We start from the raw sequence: 14,008 nt of genomic DNA, 5'->3' as shown, positions 1-14,008 counted from the left end.
AAGGCCTAAACACATGCCTGGCTTTTCTGAACATGATCAATATTGTTGGCTTCTAACAAGAGAGACAGTAATTAGAATTCACGTGTTAGCCACTTACTGAGCTTGAAGTACATTTTGCCTACGGATGTCTAAGATATTTTAAGTTGTTACTTTAGTAAATCAAATCACACAATGGAAGAGGCAGAAGACACTAGAGATTGTGTATTTATTCATTCAACAAATATTAACTGATGACCTACTATGTGCCATGTATTGCTCTAAATGTGGAGGATTGAAGAGCGAACAAAACAAAGTCCTCATTAAATTCATACTCTAGTGGCAAAAAGACAGATAACAAATAATTAAGCTAGTGAATACCTCCTAGGTCAGGGCTTACAAGGGCTATGGAGAACAATAGAGCAGAAGGAAATACAGAGTGGGAGGCAGGATAGGAAGTCAGGGAAGTCCTCGCCAACAAGCTGTCTCTTGAGCAGAGACCTGAGGAAAGCGAGGGAGCAAGACTTTGGAGCTTACGTCAGAGGAGGCACTTGTGATGAGCACTGGGTGTTATATGTAAGTGATGAATCCCTAAATTCCATACCTGAAACCAATATTACACTATATGTTACCTAACTAGAATTTAAATAAAAACTTGAAATTATAAATAAATTAATTAATTAAAGCAAATGTATTTCTAACTGTGAGAATAAAAAAAAAATCTCTCTCTAAAAATAAATAAATAAATCTTTTTTAAAAGGGGGTGGTGCACCTGGGTGGCTCAATCAGTTGAGCACCTGACTCTCGATTTCTTGATTTCAGCTCAGGTCATGATCTCAGGGTCATTAAGCCCTATATTGGGCTCCATCCTCAGCAGGGAGTCTGCTTGAGATTCTTTCTCTCCCTCTACCTCTGCACCTCCCCTCACGCTTTCGCTCTCTCTCAAAATAAATAAATATTTTTTTTTTACAAAAAGGGAACAGCAAGTGTGAAGGCCCTGAGGCTTGACACATTGAAGGCAAGGGGCTATTTTGCCTGGGCAGAGTGGGCAAAGGGGAGTATGATGGGAGAGAAGAGAGGAAGCGTGAGGTCAGGTTATGTATGGCCTTTTATGCCACTGAAGGACATTAGCTTTAACTCTGAGTGAGAAGGGAAGTTGGGGAGTAACTTAATCCATTTAAGAGTCCCTCTGACCACCGCCATGAGAACATACATAATGGGGGGCAAGGGAAGAAGCAGAGAGAGACCAGTTAAAGGCCAGCTACCAAACATGCTTCCAGAAGGAGGGAGACACCAACTGCATCAAATGCTGCAGATAAAATAAAGGATGAAAATTGACCATTGAATTTAGCAACATCAAGGTGATTGGTGATCTTGATAAAAACAGTTTTAGTGGAATGGTGGAAGCAAAGGACTGGTTGGCAGTTTCTTAAAAACTTAAATAAAACCTTTGATATGATCCAACCATCCACTCCTAGGCATTTACCAAGAGAAATGAAAACGTATGTGCACATAAAGACTTGAACACCGGGGTGCCTGGGTGTCTCAGTCATTAGGCGTCTGCCTTCGGCTCCGATCATGATCCCAGGATCCTGGAATCGAGCCCCGCGTTGGGCTCCCTGCTCGGCGGGAGGCCTGCTTCTGCCTCTCCCACACCCCCTTGCCCCCGCTTGTGTTCCCTCTCTCGCTGTCTCTCTCTCACTTTGTCAAATAAATAAATAAAATAAAATCTTTAAAAAAAGAGACTTGAACACAAATATTGATCTGGGAACAATTCAAATAGTCAACAGGTAAATGGACAAACTGCATTATATACATATAATGGACTACTACTAAAGAATAAAAGAAATGAACTATTGATATACATACACAACACGGATGCACTTCAAAATTATTATGCTAGGGGCACCTGGGTGGCTCAGTCAGTTAAGCGTCTGCCTTTGGCTCAGGTCATGATCCCAGGGTCCTGGGATGGAGCCCTGCTTTGGGCTCTCTGCTCAGTGGGGAGTCTGCTCCTCACTCTGCCCCTCTCCCTTGCTTCTGCTCACTCTCTCTTTCCCTCCCTGTCTCAAATAAATAAATAAAATCTTTAAAAAAAAAAGAATAACATATGATTCCATTTGTATAACATTTCTGCAAATGCAATCTTGTCTATGGTGACGGAAAGCAACTGCATGTTTGGGGATGATGGAACACAAGGAAACTTGGGTATAACGGATATATTCATTACCTTGATGGTGATAATGGTTTTGTGGATGCATACATATATCAAAACTCATCAAATTGTACACTTTATGGCCAATTTCTTGCAGACTAATTACATCTTAATAAATCTATAAAATAAATACATGATCAAGACCTGTGCCCCTGAAACAAATAATACATTATATGTTAATTTAAAAGAAGATAAAAATGTGAGGCGACTGGGTGGCTCAGTTGGTTAAACTGCTGCCTTCAGCTCAGGTCATGATTCCAGAGTCCTGGGATCGAGCCCCACATCAGGCTCCCTGCTCATGCAGGAAGCCTGCTTCTCCCTTCTGCCTGCCGCTCCCACTGCTTGTGCTCTCTCTCTCTCTCTCTCTCTCACTATCTCTCTCTGTGTGTCAAAGAAATAAATAAAAAATCTTAAAAAAAAGATAAAAATGTAAAATAATACATAAATACATGATCATAAAAAAAAATAAAGGATGGGATCTCATCTGGAATCAGAGGTGTTGTCCTTAGATGGGCTCAAAAAATATCACCAGCACATTAAGCCCATCATTCCCAGGTATTATTGTCTTATATAAGGTTAAATAAATAAAGAGAATATATTTAGCATCAATTTAATGATAATTTCAGTTGATCATCATATGGATCATACCTCCAATCATGAGGCTGGCATGAGATTGGCTTCGTTCAACATATTCCTTTTCCAAAGAAGGAAATATTCCCTAAGGAACGTCACAAAGTTCTCTTACATAGATGATACTAATAAACTCTTATGGAGGTTACTACCTGTCTCAGTTGAGTTCTTGTTTCTTTGTCTTCTATGTATCCCCCTGCATATCAAAACTACATGGGTTTCAAGACCTATCTCAAGTACACCTGTCTTCATGAAACCTTTCCTTATTCCTCAAAACAAACCTAATCTCTCCTTCCTTTATTCAAAGCTTCATTGTACCCAACCAAAACACTCCTTTGTAGGGCTATCCATCTCACTAAGTTCTGACCAAGGAGATAAATGCATTAGTATTACATTGCTTGGAACTTTTATAAGGCTAATTCAGTTGGGGTGGTGTACCCTTTTGCCCTCCTGGAAACACCTTCCTTCTTTCTACTAGAAGAGATTTAATGGCTCAAAACTGGTGCTCATGCTATTGTCTGGAATATTATACCCCCCCAAAAGGCATCCCAAATAAAGATATAAGAAGAGTGTGCTTCTTATGCAATCAAAATTTAAAATAGCCCCTAGTCTAGGCATCTTTAATAAAGAGATTTTTACTCCATTTGAATCCAGATGATACGTTCCATTTTATAATTATTATAGGGTCTCTTTTGCAAAGGTATAAAGGAGATTTTCTTTTTAGAATAATTCACTTCAGGTTAAAAGTTATTTGGAGATCAGAAAAAGATGAAAAGTTTCTTTGCCAGTTCAAGACTAAATATAGAAATGAATATGGAGTTTTCCTGGTGTTGATCTGGCTCATATATGTTAAACATATGTAGATTATGTTACATGCAATATAGCCATTGTTTAATATTTTAAAAATACATATTCAGGGGGCGCCTGGGTGGCTCAGTTTGTTAAGCGTTTGCCTTCGGCTCAGGTCAAGATCCCAGGGTCCTGGGAATGAACCCTACATGGGGCTCCCTACTCAGTGGAGAGTCAGCCTCTCCCTCTCCTCCTGCTTGTGCTCTCTCTCTCCATCTCTTTCTCTGTCAAAATAAATAAATTAAAAAAATACATATTCAGTTAGTCACTCTCAGCCTCAGTTTTCTCTTGAGCAGACTTACATGCCCTCCTTAGATGAGCACAGAAAGCCTCTCATCATTAGGACTCCATAACCTCAGCTGATTCATTTTTCTCAGCTCCTTCCCTGCTGCCCACTCCCTTCCCAACATTTAGTCACTCCAAACTTCCGGCAATCCCTTAAATCCACCAGACTTTTTCAAGCATTTATACCTCCATACAAGCTATTTTCTTTATGTGAAAAGACTTTCTTTCCCTCTTCCAGAAAAACTCTTCCTTCAGGATTTCTAGCAAGTAGTACCATAACTATGAAATATTCTGGTTCTCCTAGGCTGGGGTGTCCTTTCCATGGCTTCTACTGCTCTACTGTAAGAACATTTTTATCCATTTTAAAAGTCCTTGTCTATTTATCTCCCTTTTTAGTCTGTGAGCTCCCTGAAGGCAAATGTCCATGCCTCATTTATTTTTGTATTCCTAGCACCTACCCTAGTTCCTGACGTACAGAGGGCAAATAAAAGTTTGTGGCATAGCCTGAGGGTTTTATTCATGTCATATCTTTGTGATGAAATCTTCATAGTACATAAGCTTATGATTTGGCAGGAATTCTATCAAATAATTTCAAAAAATTTTTCAATATATTTCATTTTGAGGATACTTTTTTTCCTAATACAACCTAGTTAAAAACATTTTTTAAAATTTAAATCTATGCCTGGGTTTTTTTTTTTAATTTTTTAAAATTTAGTTACTCAGGTAAGTTTCTCTACACCCAGCGTGGGCCTTGAACTCATGACCCTGAGATCAAGAATCCCAGGCTCTACAGAATAAGCCAGCCAAATGCCCCTCTGAATAGGCTTTTTAAAAAAATATTTACTGCCTACATTTGCTTCTTAATAACTTCACAAGCACCTGACTCAACAATAAATAGAATAGCCATTTTCTAGACATAGTTGAAAATTAATGGTGGCTTGTACAACATTCTTGATTTTGTTTCTCCTCGGGTGTGATTACAGAGTTATCTTGTTTTGGACTCATTCTATCCAGTTCTGTGATGACCCGGACTGAAATGAAGTTACTGTTTTGTGAAATTGTTTTTATTATTATTATTATTTATTTATTTTAGTAATTTCAGTAATCTCTATAAGCCAACGTAGGGCTTGAACTCACAACCCCGAGATCAAGAGTGCCATGCTCTAGCCCACTAAGCCAGCCAGGGGCACCTAAAATTGTTTACGTCAGGCAAAGAATACCACAGCCCTTCTATTAATGCCGGACCAGTTATTAGGTGACAGCTGAGTCTTCTTTTCTTTCTCATCTAGGTACAATCAAAACTGCCTGGACTGAAATCCTCAGCTCCCACACCAGCTATGAATTTGGGCAGTCAATTTGTCTGAGCCTATTTCCTCCTCCGTAAAGTGCATATAATTATAGTACCAAATTTAGAGGGCTTTTCGGAGGATTAAATGAGTAATGCAAGTGAAATGCTTGAACAGTGCCTGGCATAGAGTGCGTGATCACGCGCGTATTTTTGTATTAACAACACCCTAACTCGTTAATTCATTCATTCATATTTGTTTCTGCACACTGTGAAATTGTAGAAATGTATTCTCTTCGAATTACCAGCATCTGAATTTAAAACTGTGGCTGAAGAGTACCTATAAAGGTTATAACAATGGTTGTCCTTTAAATACAAATCAATTTGCAATTTTAAATCAATCAGCATGATTACATTTTATTCAGGCCACACCCCTTTCCCTTGAGTGGGTTACTGTGGGTTGAAACACCCAAAAACAAAACAAAAACGGTATTTAAAGTTATAGCAAAGAGTAACACGCACCTTATCGCCTCCCCCCCCAAAATAGGATAGTGCTATCCACTCCCAAAGGAAAAAGCTTCTGTCCTTAGGCTGTGGGATTTAAAAAAGGATTAATCCTTATTTATCTGTTTCATAGGAGTGTCAGAATGACGGTATAAACTAATGTGTGCGGGGCAAAAAAAAAAAATCGAAACCTCGCGTAAACCACTACTGGCATTTCGGCAGTGGGAGTAAACTTGACACTCCGAGGCTTCCGTAGTCTCGCTGTTTTTTTGTTTTTTTTTTAAGAGCCAAGATGGTGCCGCCTCCCGAGAGTCCCATGTGCTGTTTCCGGTCATTCTCGGAAGCACGATTCCCACACACAGCCGACACGGTTGTTGGTTGCCGGCGGTGTGGGGTTTCTTAAAGCTGTTCCCTGCGGAGCCAGTCAGCAGCCAGCATGTCTAACAGAAACAATAATAAGCTGCCCAGCAACCTGCCCCAGTTACAGAATCTGATCAAGCGGGATTCGCCAGCCTACGTCGAGGAGGTGGGAGTGCGGCGTGGCGCCGCTAGAGGCCGGGGCGCGACTGGTTGAGACACAGGCAGGGGAAGGTGTGGAATGGAACTGGGGTCCTGGCTCGCCCCAAGTTCTCCGGTTAGGTTCAGGGATCCCTCGGGAGGAGAGACGAGGTTGAGGAAGGGACATCATCTGGTTTCGTTCCCCGCCTCGTGGAAATTTGCTGCCCGTTTGAATTTTCTAAACGTTTATCTTCCGACCTCATAGAGGTGGAGGGACAAATGCCCCCCTCGACCTCCAACTTCCATGCAGATTTTTCAGCCTTTTGCTTTCAGAAACCCCTAAGTTGAATAAGTCGGTAACACTTGATGAGTCGTATGTTAGAATGCCTTCCATCGACGTCTGTTTCCGAGAGCCGGAAATGGACCTCCAGGCATAAGATTCAAAGCTGGCAGTGGGGACAGTTAAGGAGCAGAAAAAGGTACCAGTCTGGAGGGATGCCACTTCTCTGGAAGTAGCACCGAGGAAGAAAGAGGACGCTTCCTGAGCGGAAGAAAACGGGGCAGCAGTGTGTCAGGAGAGAAACAGTTTTCCAAAGAGCATCGGAATGGCTAGGGTACTTTAAAAAATATTATGCCCTGGCCCCGCCCAAGAGTTCTTAATTCCGCTCGTCTGGGGCTTGGAGAGAGGGGAATGAGGGATGACCTGGGAGTCCTGGACATTTGTCGTGACTGATGAACATAAGGGGCGTAATGATACCAGTTCTTAGGAACTCAAGGCAGATAGTGGTGGCTGGGCCATGGATAGGAAGGGGAAAGAAGTGAGATAAGGATATTGCCGGGAGCACACGGAGTTCCGGGGCCCCCTCCTCACTCCTGTCAATGGTGGTGTGGCGTCAAGAGAGCAGGGTCTTATCTGAAGCATGTAGGGGCTGTAGGTTTGTTTTTTTTTTTTTAAGATTTTTATTTATTTATTGAGAGAGAGAGAATGGTAGAGAGCATGAGAGGGAAGAAGGTCAGAGGGAGAGGCAGACTCCCTGCTGAGCAGGGAGCCCGATGCGGGACTCGATCCCGGGACTCCAGGATCATGACCTGAGCCGAAGGCAGTCGCTTAACCGACTGAGCTACCCAGGCGCCCTGTAGGTCTTTTTCTTGACTCCTGGTCTTGGAGAAAGCTGGAGGCCTAAGAGTTTTGTTGAGGGAAATCAAAAGTTACGTTTTTTGATCATGCTAGGTTAAAGATGTCTATTAGATATCTAAACACGTGTCGGGCAATTGGAGATAATGAATTTGGAGTGAACTGGGCCCGTTACGGCTGCTAATACAAAGAAATTCTCAGGGTGCCTGGGTGGCTCAGTTAAGCAACTGCGTTGATTTTGGCTCAGGTCATGACCTCAGGGCCCTGGGATGGAGCCCAGTCATAGGCTCCCCTCTCAGGAGGGAGACTGCTTGAGGAGTCTCTCTCCCTCTGCCCCTCCCCCGACTCATGAGCGCATGCACGCGCGCGCTTTATCTCTAAAAATAAATCTTAAAAAAAAAAATACTCGTTCTCATAGTGTCTCTCTCATACATACACAATTTAAAGTTGTGGTCTAGGGCTGGAGAGTAGACGTAGGGCATGGAACTGAGGCCTGGTGAGTTCCAACATTAAACTGTTGGGTTGTTAGAATTAAATATAATTAAATGAGATAATGTACATAATGACTTTGGCATACCGCAAGTGCTGAATAAGTGGAAGCTATTATCATTATTTCTGTGTATTGCTTTTGGCTGTTGACACATCCTATCTAGAACTCCAAGATAAAATCTTAATCATTATTTAAAGGAAAAGGGGAATTTTGACTGGAGAGTTTTATATAGTTGCAACATAATTTACTTTTTCTGACCTATATTTTTCTGCTGCTATGAGTGCTCTATATATTGAATCTGAGTTTTTGACGCTTGCTTTAATGTGCTCTACACCACATCACCTACATTTCTAATGATAAAAGAAAGGGTCTTTAGATTATCTATGATGTGCTCCCATTTTTCAAAACTTATTTTGAAGAATGCAGGTAAGGAAAAGATATTTCTGCACACTTTTACCATATCTGTTTGTCCGTGCCACTATCAGAGATGTCTACTAAGTAATTTCTCATTCTTTACTGAGAAAATCATACAATAGAAGGTGACAACTTAAATTTTCTTTTCCTACAGTTTCTACAGCAGTATAATCACTACAAATCCAATGTGGAGATTTTCAAATTACAACCAAACAAACCTAGCAAAGAACTGGCAGAGCTGGTGATGTTTATGGCACAGGTAAGATGATTTCTGAGTAAAACAAAGACCAGTTGTTTTATATAGTTTGCAGAATATTTTTCTAGTACTATCCCACCTAATTCCATTCAAGAATGGAAACTTAATTTAAAAAAATTTTTTTAGGTTTCCTTTTTTGCAAATTTTATTTTCTCCCTAAGCTGAATTAGAAGATTTTGCTGGAGTGTTGCGCAGAACCCACCAAAGCAAAACTTTCAGGCTGTTTGGTTTTTTGTCAAATTCATAAGAGCAGATTCTAATTCATGTCACACATATTTCACTAAGGTTAGAAGAAATATGAAAGAGGTCAGAAAAGTAGCATGTAGAATAAAAAGAAATGAATTGAAACCATCTACTTCTATGAAACAGCCTTTTACTCTCCTTTTGCAGAGCATCATAAATATGTGCATATGAATTATAGGAGAGAAAGAGAAACTTCAGAAGAACCTTTGCTTTGTTACAGATTGGTCACTGCTATCCAGATCATTTAAGTAATTTTCCTCAAGAGCTGAAAGATCTTCTCTCCTACAATCACACTGTCTTGGATCCAGATCTTCGAATGGTAAGTCCAGTATTTGGATTGATATATTGTGCTGTGTTTATGTGTGCAAATCATATGTGTTTAAATGAGAACAGCCTCAGCTAAACGTCTTCTTAAAATGTAAATCAGAATGTGTCACCTGTTCCTTAAAATCTTTCTGTGGCTTCTCATTTATACTTAGAGTAAAACTCTACAATACTTACATGGCCTGTAAGTCCCTACGTGATCTGCTTTCCAGTGTTTGGGGGTTTTTTTGAGGATGGGAGGTTTAAGATTTTATTTTTAAGTAATCTTTACACCCAATGTGGGGTCCAAACTCACAACCCTGAGATCAAGAGTTGCACGCTGTACCGACTAAGCCAGCCAGGCGCCCCCACCAGTATTTTTGACCTCATCTCCTTTTCTGCTATACCCCCCCCCTTTCTGTTCTTCCAGCATGCTAACCCTGCCAGGGTGCTCTTTTAAATACATGATTTCTTTTAGTCTTTCAAATCTCTCTTTTTTTTTTTTTTTAAGATTTTTTAAAAAATTTGTCAGAGAGAGAGAGAGAGCACAAGCAGGGGGAGCAGCAGAGGCAGAGGGAGAAGCAGACTCCTTGCCGAGCATGGATCCCGATGTGGGACTCGATCCCAGGACTCTGCAATCATGACCTGAGCTGAAGGCAGACGCTTAACTGACTGAGCCACCCAGGCGCCTAGTCATTCAAATCTCTTATGCATTAAGAACCCTAATTATAATTTACAGTTTTTACAATGCTTTATTTATTCACTTGTTTTTAAATTTTAAGAGTTTGAGTAAAATTCAGTTCAAATTGGGCAGTGCCAAACCAGAATTGATTAGGAGCACTCCTGTAAAGCTTAATTTAATAAATTTATTCATTAACTGGCCAGTTTGAGCATTTAAATATTGTCACTTTAGTGGTTGATACTCAGTCCTGGCTGAGAGCCCCTTTACCAGCCTCGTGCGCCCATTTCCGTCACCTGTGGTGAATGTTGGCTGTTATTGACCCCCAGCTATCCTTTTTCCAGTGCCTTGTCTCCAGCTAAATGACAGCCGTAGCACGTGGGAGGTTGCCCTCTCAGCCTACAGGTGGTGCCTGACTAAACCAGACGTACAAAAGCCCAGCCTCTTCCCTCGGTGTGGGTCCAACTTTGTGTTGCAGTTTGTGCTCCAGGGCTTCTATGTGACTGAACTAGTCTCCAGCCAAGGATATATCCTTGCTCAGCTTTTCTTTTGTCTGCCCTATCCTGCTTCCTTTACTTCTAGAAGAGATCTGGACAAATCACTGTAATAGAATTGGGCTGTGCTTCTTGGGGGAACCCAGCCTAAGTCATTTTCAGATTTCATACATCTGCTTTTCAGACACCTCTACAGCAGGTAGAACTGACAGAAATATGATCACAAAACATATTAATATTTTATGCCAAAATTTGTAAAATGCTAGGTCTGTAGATTCAGTTTTGCTTTCTTTTTCTTATATTTTCCCAGGCTTTTTGTAATTCTACTCTTTTTATACTTCTTTAGGATTTTATTGATTCGAATAGGCCCGAAAGAGAAAGGGTATCATCTCAAGCCAGGGTTTCAAGGTCTGGGTTGTCAAGTGAATGACTTTCAGTTGGGATGTGGGACCTGGCAGCACAGCCCACGAGACTTCAAACTCAAACTGTTAGTCAAAGGACTTTTACTTATATTATGAAACTTTTCAGGTCCCTGTAGGTCATACAGATTGAGATTTTGAGTATAGAGACTTAGTGTCTTTCCAAGTAATTAGGTTTCCTTTAAGTTTTGTGTGTCTAACAGTACCCAACCAAACCGGTCTACAGGCATTGTTAAATAAATAAACGTGTGTGTGTTTGTTTATAGTTTTTTATGATGATTAATAGGTTTTTAAAAAATAATGGAGATTTCTTTTCCTAGGAAACAGGATTGAGCAATCCTTTTTAGAGCATTCCTCTTCAGAGGATTCATTTAAGACAAACTCGTGGATCCTCTTTTTAATTGGCAATTGTGATAACCACACTGTTGGACTTTTCTGCCTAGTGTTTTGTTATTTTCCCAGGACTTTTTGAATCATTCCCAAGTTTTTGTTCACTTTTTCCTATTTAGATAGAACAGACTGTGTTTCTTAATGGAAGAAACAAAATACCCATGTATTTTGTGGTGCAGAGGGGAGGGACAGAGGGAGAGTGAAAGAGAAACCCTAAGCAGACTCCATGCTGAGTATGGAGCCCATGCAGTGTGCGATCTCATGATCCTGAGTTCACAACCTGAGCCAAAACCAAGAGTCAGACACTTACCCAACGGTGTCACCTAGGCGCCCCCTTTTTATGTCCTTTGTGTGTGGGGGGGGTTTAGATTTTATTTATTTATTTGACAGAGAGAGGGAACACAAGCAGGGAGAGTGGGAGAGGGAGAAGCAGGCTTCCCGCTGAGCAGAGAGCCCGATGTGGGGCTTGATCCCAGGACCCTGGGATCATGACCTGAGCCGAAGGCAGACGCTTAAGGACTGAGCCACCCAGGTGCCTCCGGCTTTTTATGTCCTTTGTATTCATTTCTTTTTTTAAGCATTATTACTTTTTGTTCAGATTGTTATCACCTGGCCAGTGGGAGCTTTTCGGTCCTTGCGGCAAAGTCCCTGATATTTTTGAAAGCATCCTTATATTCTGGCAGAAATAATTCCAAAACCTTTTTTACTGCTTTTCCTGCCCCAAGACTTGGAATCAACTATTCTCCAAGGATTACTTGTTCCATTAATGGAGAACGGTAGTAGAAGCCAAACCTTGGGCAATAAGGCTACTCATGAAAGTTGGTGGTAAGCTGGAGTGCTATGAGTGCTGTTGGCTGATTCTTGGTATAACAGTACTTCCAAGGAATGCCTTGTAAGGTCACAAATTCAGATCGATGATTCCAGTTTATTCTGTTCTTGTTACCCCACCTTTTTTATCTTTGTTCATTCATTGATCACTAGGGGTTTGTCGTATCTTTTTTTTTTTTTTGAGACGGTAGGGGGGCACAAGCAGGGAGGAGGGTCAGAGGGAGAGGGAAAAGCAGACTCCCCGCTGAGCAGGGAGCTTGATTCGGGGCTCGATCCCAGGACCCTGAGATCATCACTTGAGCCGAAGGCAGATGCCTAACTGATTAAGCCACCCAGGTGCCCCGGGTTCGTTATATCTTGACACTTTCTTCAACTCCATGTGTAAAGTAGCCCTCCCTCAGTCACTGTGTATCAATTATATTATCCTGTTTTACTTTTTTCATGACACATATCATTGTCTGAGATACACCTGTTTATGTGCTTCCTTGCTCCTCTATCTGCTCTCCTGCCCCACTCCCAGTGGTAGGTCCATGAGGGCAGAGACTGAGTGTTCTGTTCTAATGCCCAGAATAGTGCCTAATTAGTAGAAGACAGCATGCTCTTTTGGGGTATACATTCTCCCTTTTCTCATCTTAATTTCATCATTATCATATAGTATGTTTTCTTCCTTCCTTAGACATTTTGCAAAGCTTTGATTTTGCTGAGAAATAAGAATCTCATCGATCCATCAAGTTTGCTAGAACTCTTCTTTGAACTTCTGCGTTGCCATGACAAGCTTCTGCGAAAGGTAAAGAGCAAAATTGCTTTTTCCCCCTTATATTTCATTTTTCCTTGCAGTGATGTTAAATTTGTAGATTGAATTCTTGATACTTTGCGTTATTGGATACAGTTAAGAATAATTTTAATAGGAAAAAAAATCAACGTTTGTGTGCATACAATATAGTGCTAATAGATTTCATTTATTGAGTGCTTACTTTTTGCCAGGTACCGTTCAGAGCTTCTTACATATTTATTTGTTTACTCACAAAATGAGATTGGGTTTATTATTACTGTTATTTTACAAATGAAAAGTCTGAGGCACAAAGAGGTAGAGTAAGATGCCCAGAATCATGGGCCATGTTAGTGGGGAGGCAGGAATATAAACCCAGGCAGGCAGTATGGCTCTAGAACCCATGCCTTTTTCAACTGTACTATACTGATAAGCCAAATCAGAGCATGGACTGGACACTCCTAGCTATAACAGCCCCCACCCTATCTCCCAAAACACTTTTTTTGTTATTAATATTTCCCCGTGACTTTGTATTTGCTTGTATAAGTAAGACCAGAGCTGAAGATTTGTGAAAGAAATTTAAGAAAGAAAAATTTAAGTTTACATTTATTAACTTAAAATTTTTTTTTTCTGAGTGTTAAAGAGACTGCCACCATTTGATTTTAGCAATTGTACTTCTTGGTCTAACTGTGAGATAAAAGTTGTCTATGCGAGCATATTTTGGGCACCAGTGGTAGTTAGGGCCCAAGTAAATGGAGCAATTTTCCTTTTTAAAAGTAACTTCATTGTGATATAATTCACATACAATTCATCTATTGAAAGTGTACAGTTCAGTCATTTTTAGTATATTCACAGAGTTTGCAACCATCACTACAATCAATTTTGGAGCATTTTTATCCCCCTCAAAAAGAAACCCCATTCCCATTAGCATTCACTCCCCATTTCCTCATCTCTCTCAGGCCTAGGTAACCACCAGTCTACTTTTGGTCTATAGATTTGCCTATGCCGGGTATTTCATGTAAATGGAATCACCCAACATGCGTGGTATTTGTGTCTGGCTTCTTTCACTTAGCATACTGCTTTCATAGTTCATCTATGTTGGTGAATGTCTCAGTACTTCATTCCTTTTTGTTGCCAAGTAATATTCCGTTGTATGGGTATACCACATTTTGTTTGTCCTTTCATCAATGGACAGTTAGGTTGTTTCCACTTTTTGGCTATTATGGATAATGCTGCTGTGAATATTTATGTAGAAATATATTCTCATTTTTCTTGGAATTGTTGGGTTATATGGTAACTCCTTGTTTAATCTTTTTAGGACAACTTTCCTTTTGCATTTTAGCTGC

The 14,008-nt window shown here is 40.6% G+C and overlaps 1 protein-coding gene across 2 annotated transcripts in view; it reads left to right on the top strand.

The window, feature by feature from the left end:
- The first annotated feature begins 6,018 nt into the window (after positions 1-6,018).
- SDAD1 (SDA1 domain containing 1) overlaps positions 6,019-14,008 on the top strand; it is a 28,132-nt gene continuing 20,142 nt past the window's right edge. The window contains exons 1-4 of one of the 2 annotated variants that reach the window (XM_025887559.2): positions 6,019-6,270; positions 8,436-8,540; positions 9,001-9,099; positions 12,570-12,680. In XM_025887559.2, coding sequence (XP_025743344.1) covers positions 6,181-6,270; positions 8,436-8,540; positions 9,001-9,099; positions 12,570-12,680 — 405 coding nt within the window. In that variant the 5' untranslated portion in view covers positions 6,019-6,180. Of the gene's footprint in view, positions 6,271-8,435; positions 8,541-8,927; positions 9,100-12,569; positions 12,681-14,008 lie in introns of both variants that reach the window. The other variant, XM_025887560.2, reaches the window with a different exon arrangement.

The sequence above is a fragment of the Callorhinus ursinus genome, unplaced genomic scaffold (assembly GCF_003265705.2).
Source record: "Callorhinus ursinus isolate GAN/ISIS: 27379988/994484 unplaced genomic scaffold, GSC_fseal_2.0 scaffold4, whole genome shotgun sequence".
Taxonomy (NCBI): domain Eukaryota; kingdom Metazoa; phylum Chordata; class Mammalia; order Carnivora; family Otariidae; genus Callorhinus; species Callorhinus ursinus.
This window is presented reverse-complemented; position numbering and strand designations above follow the sequence as displayed.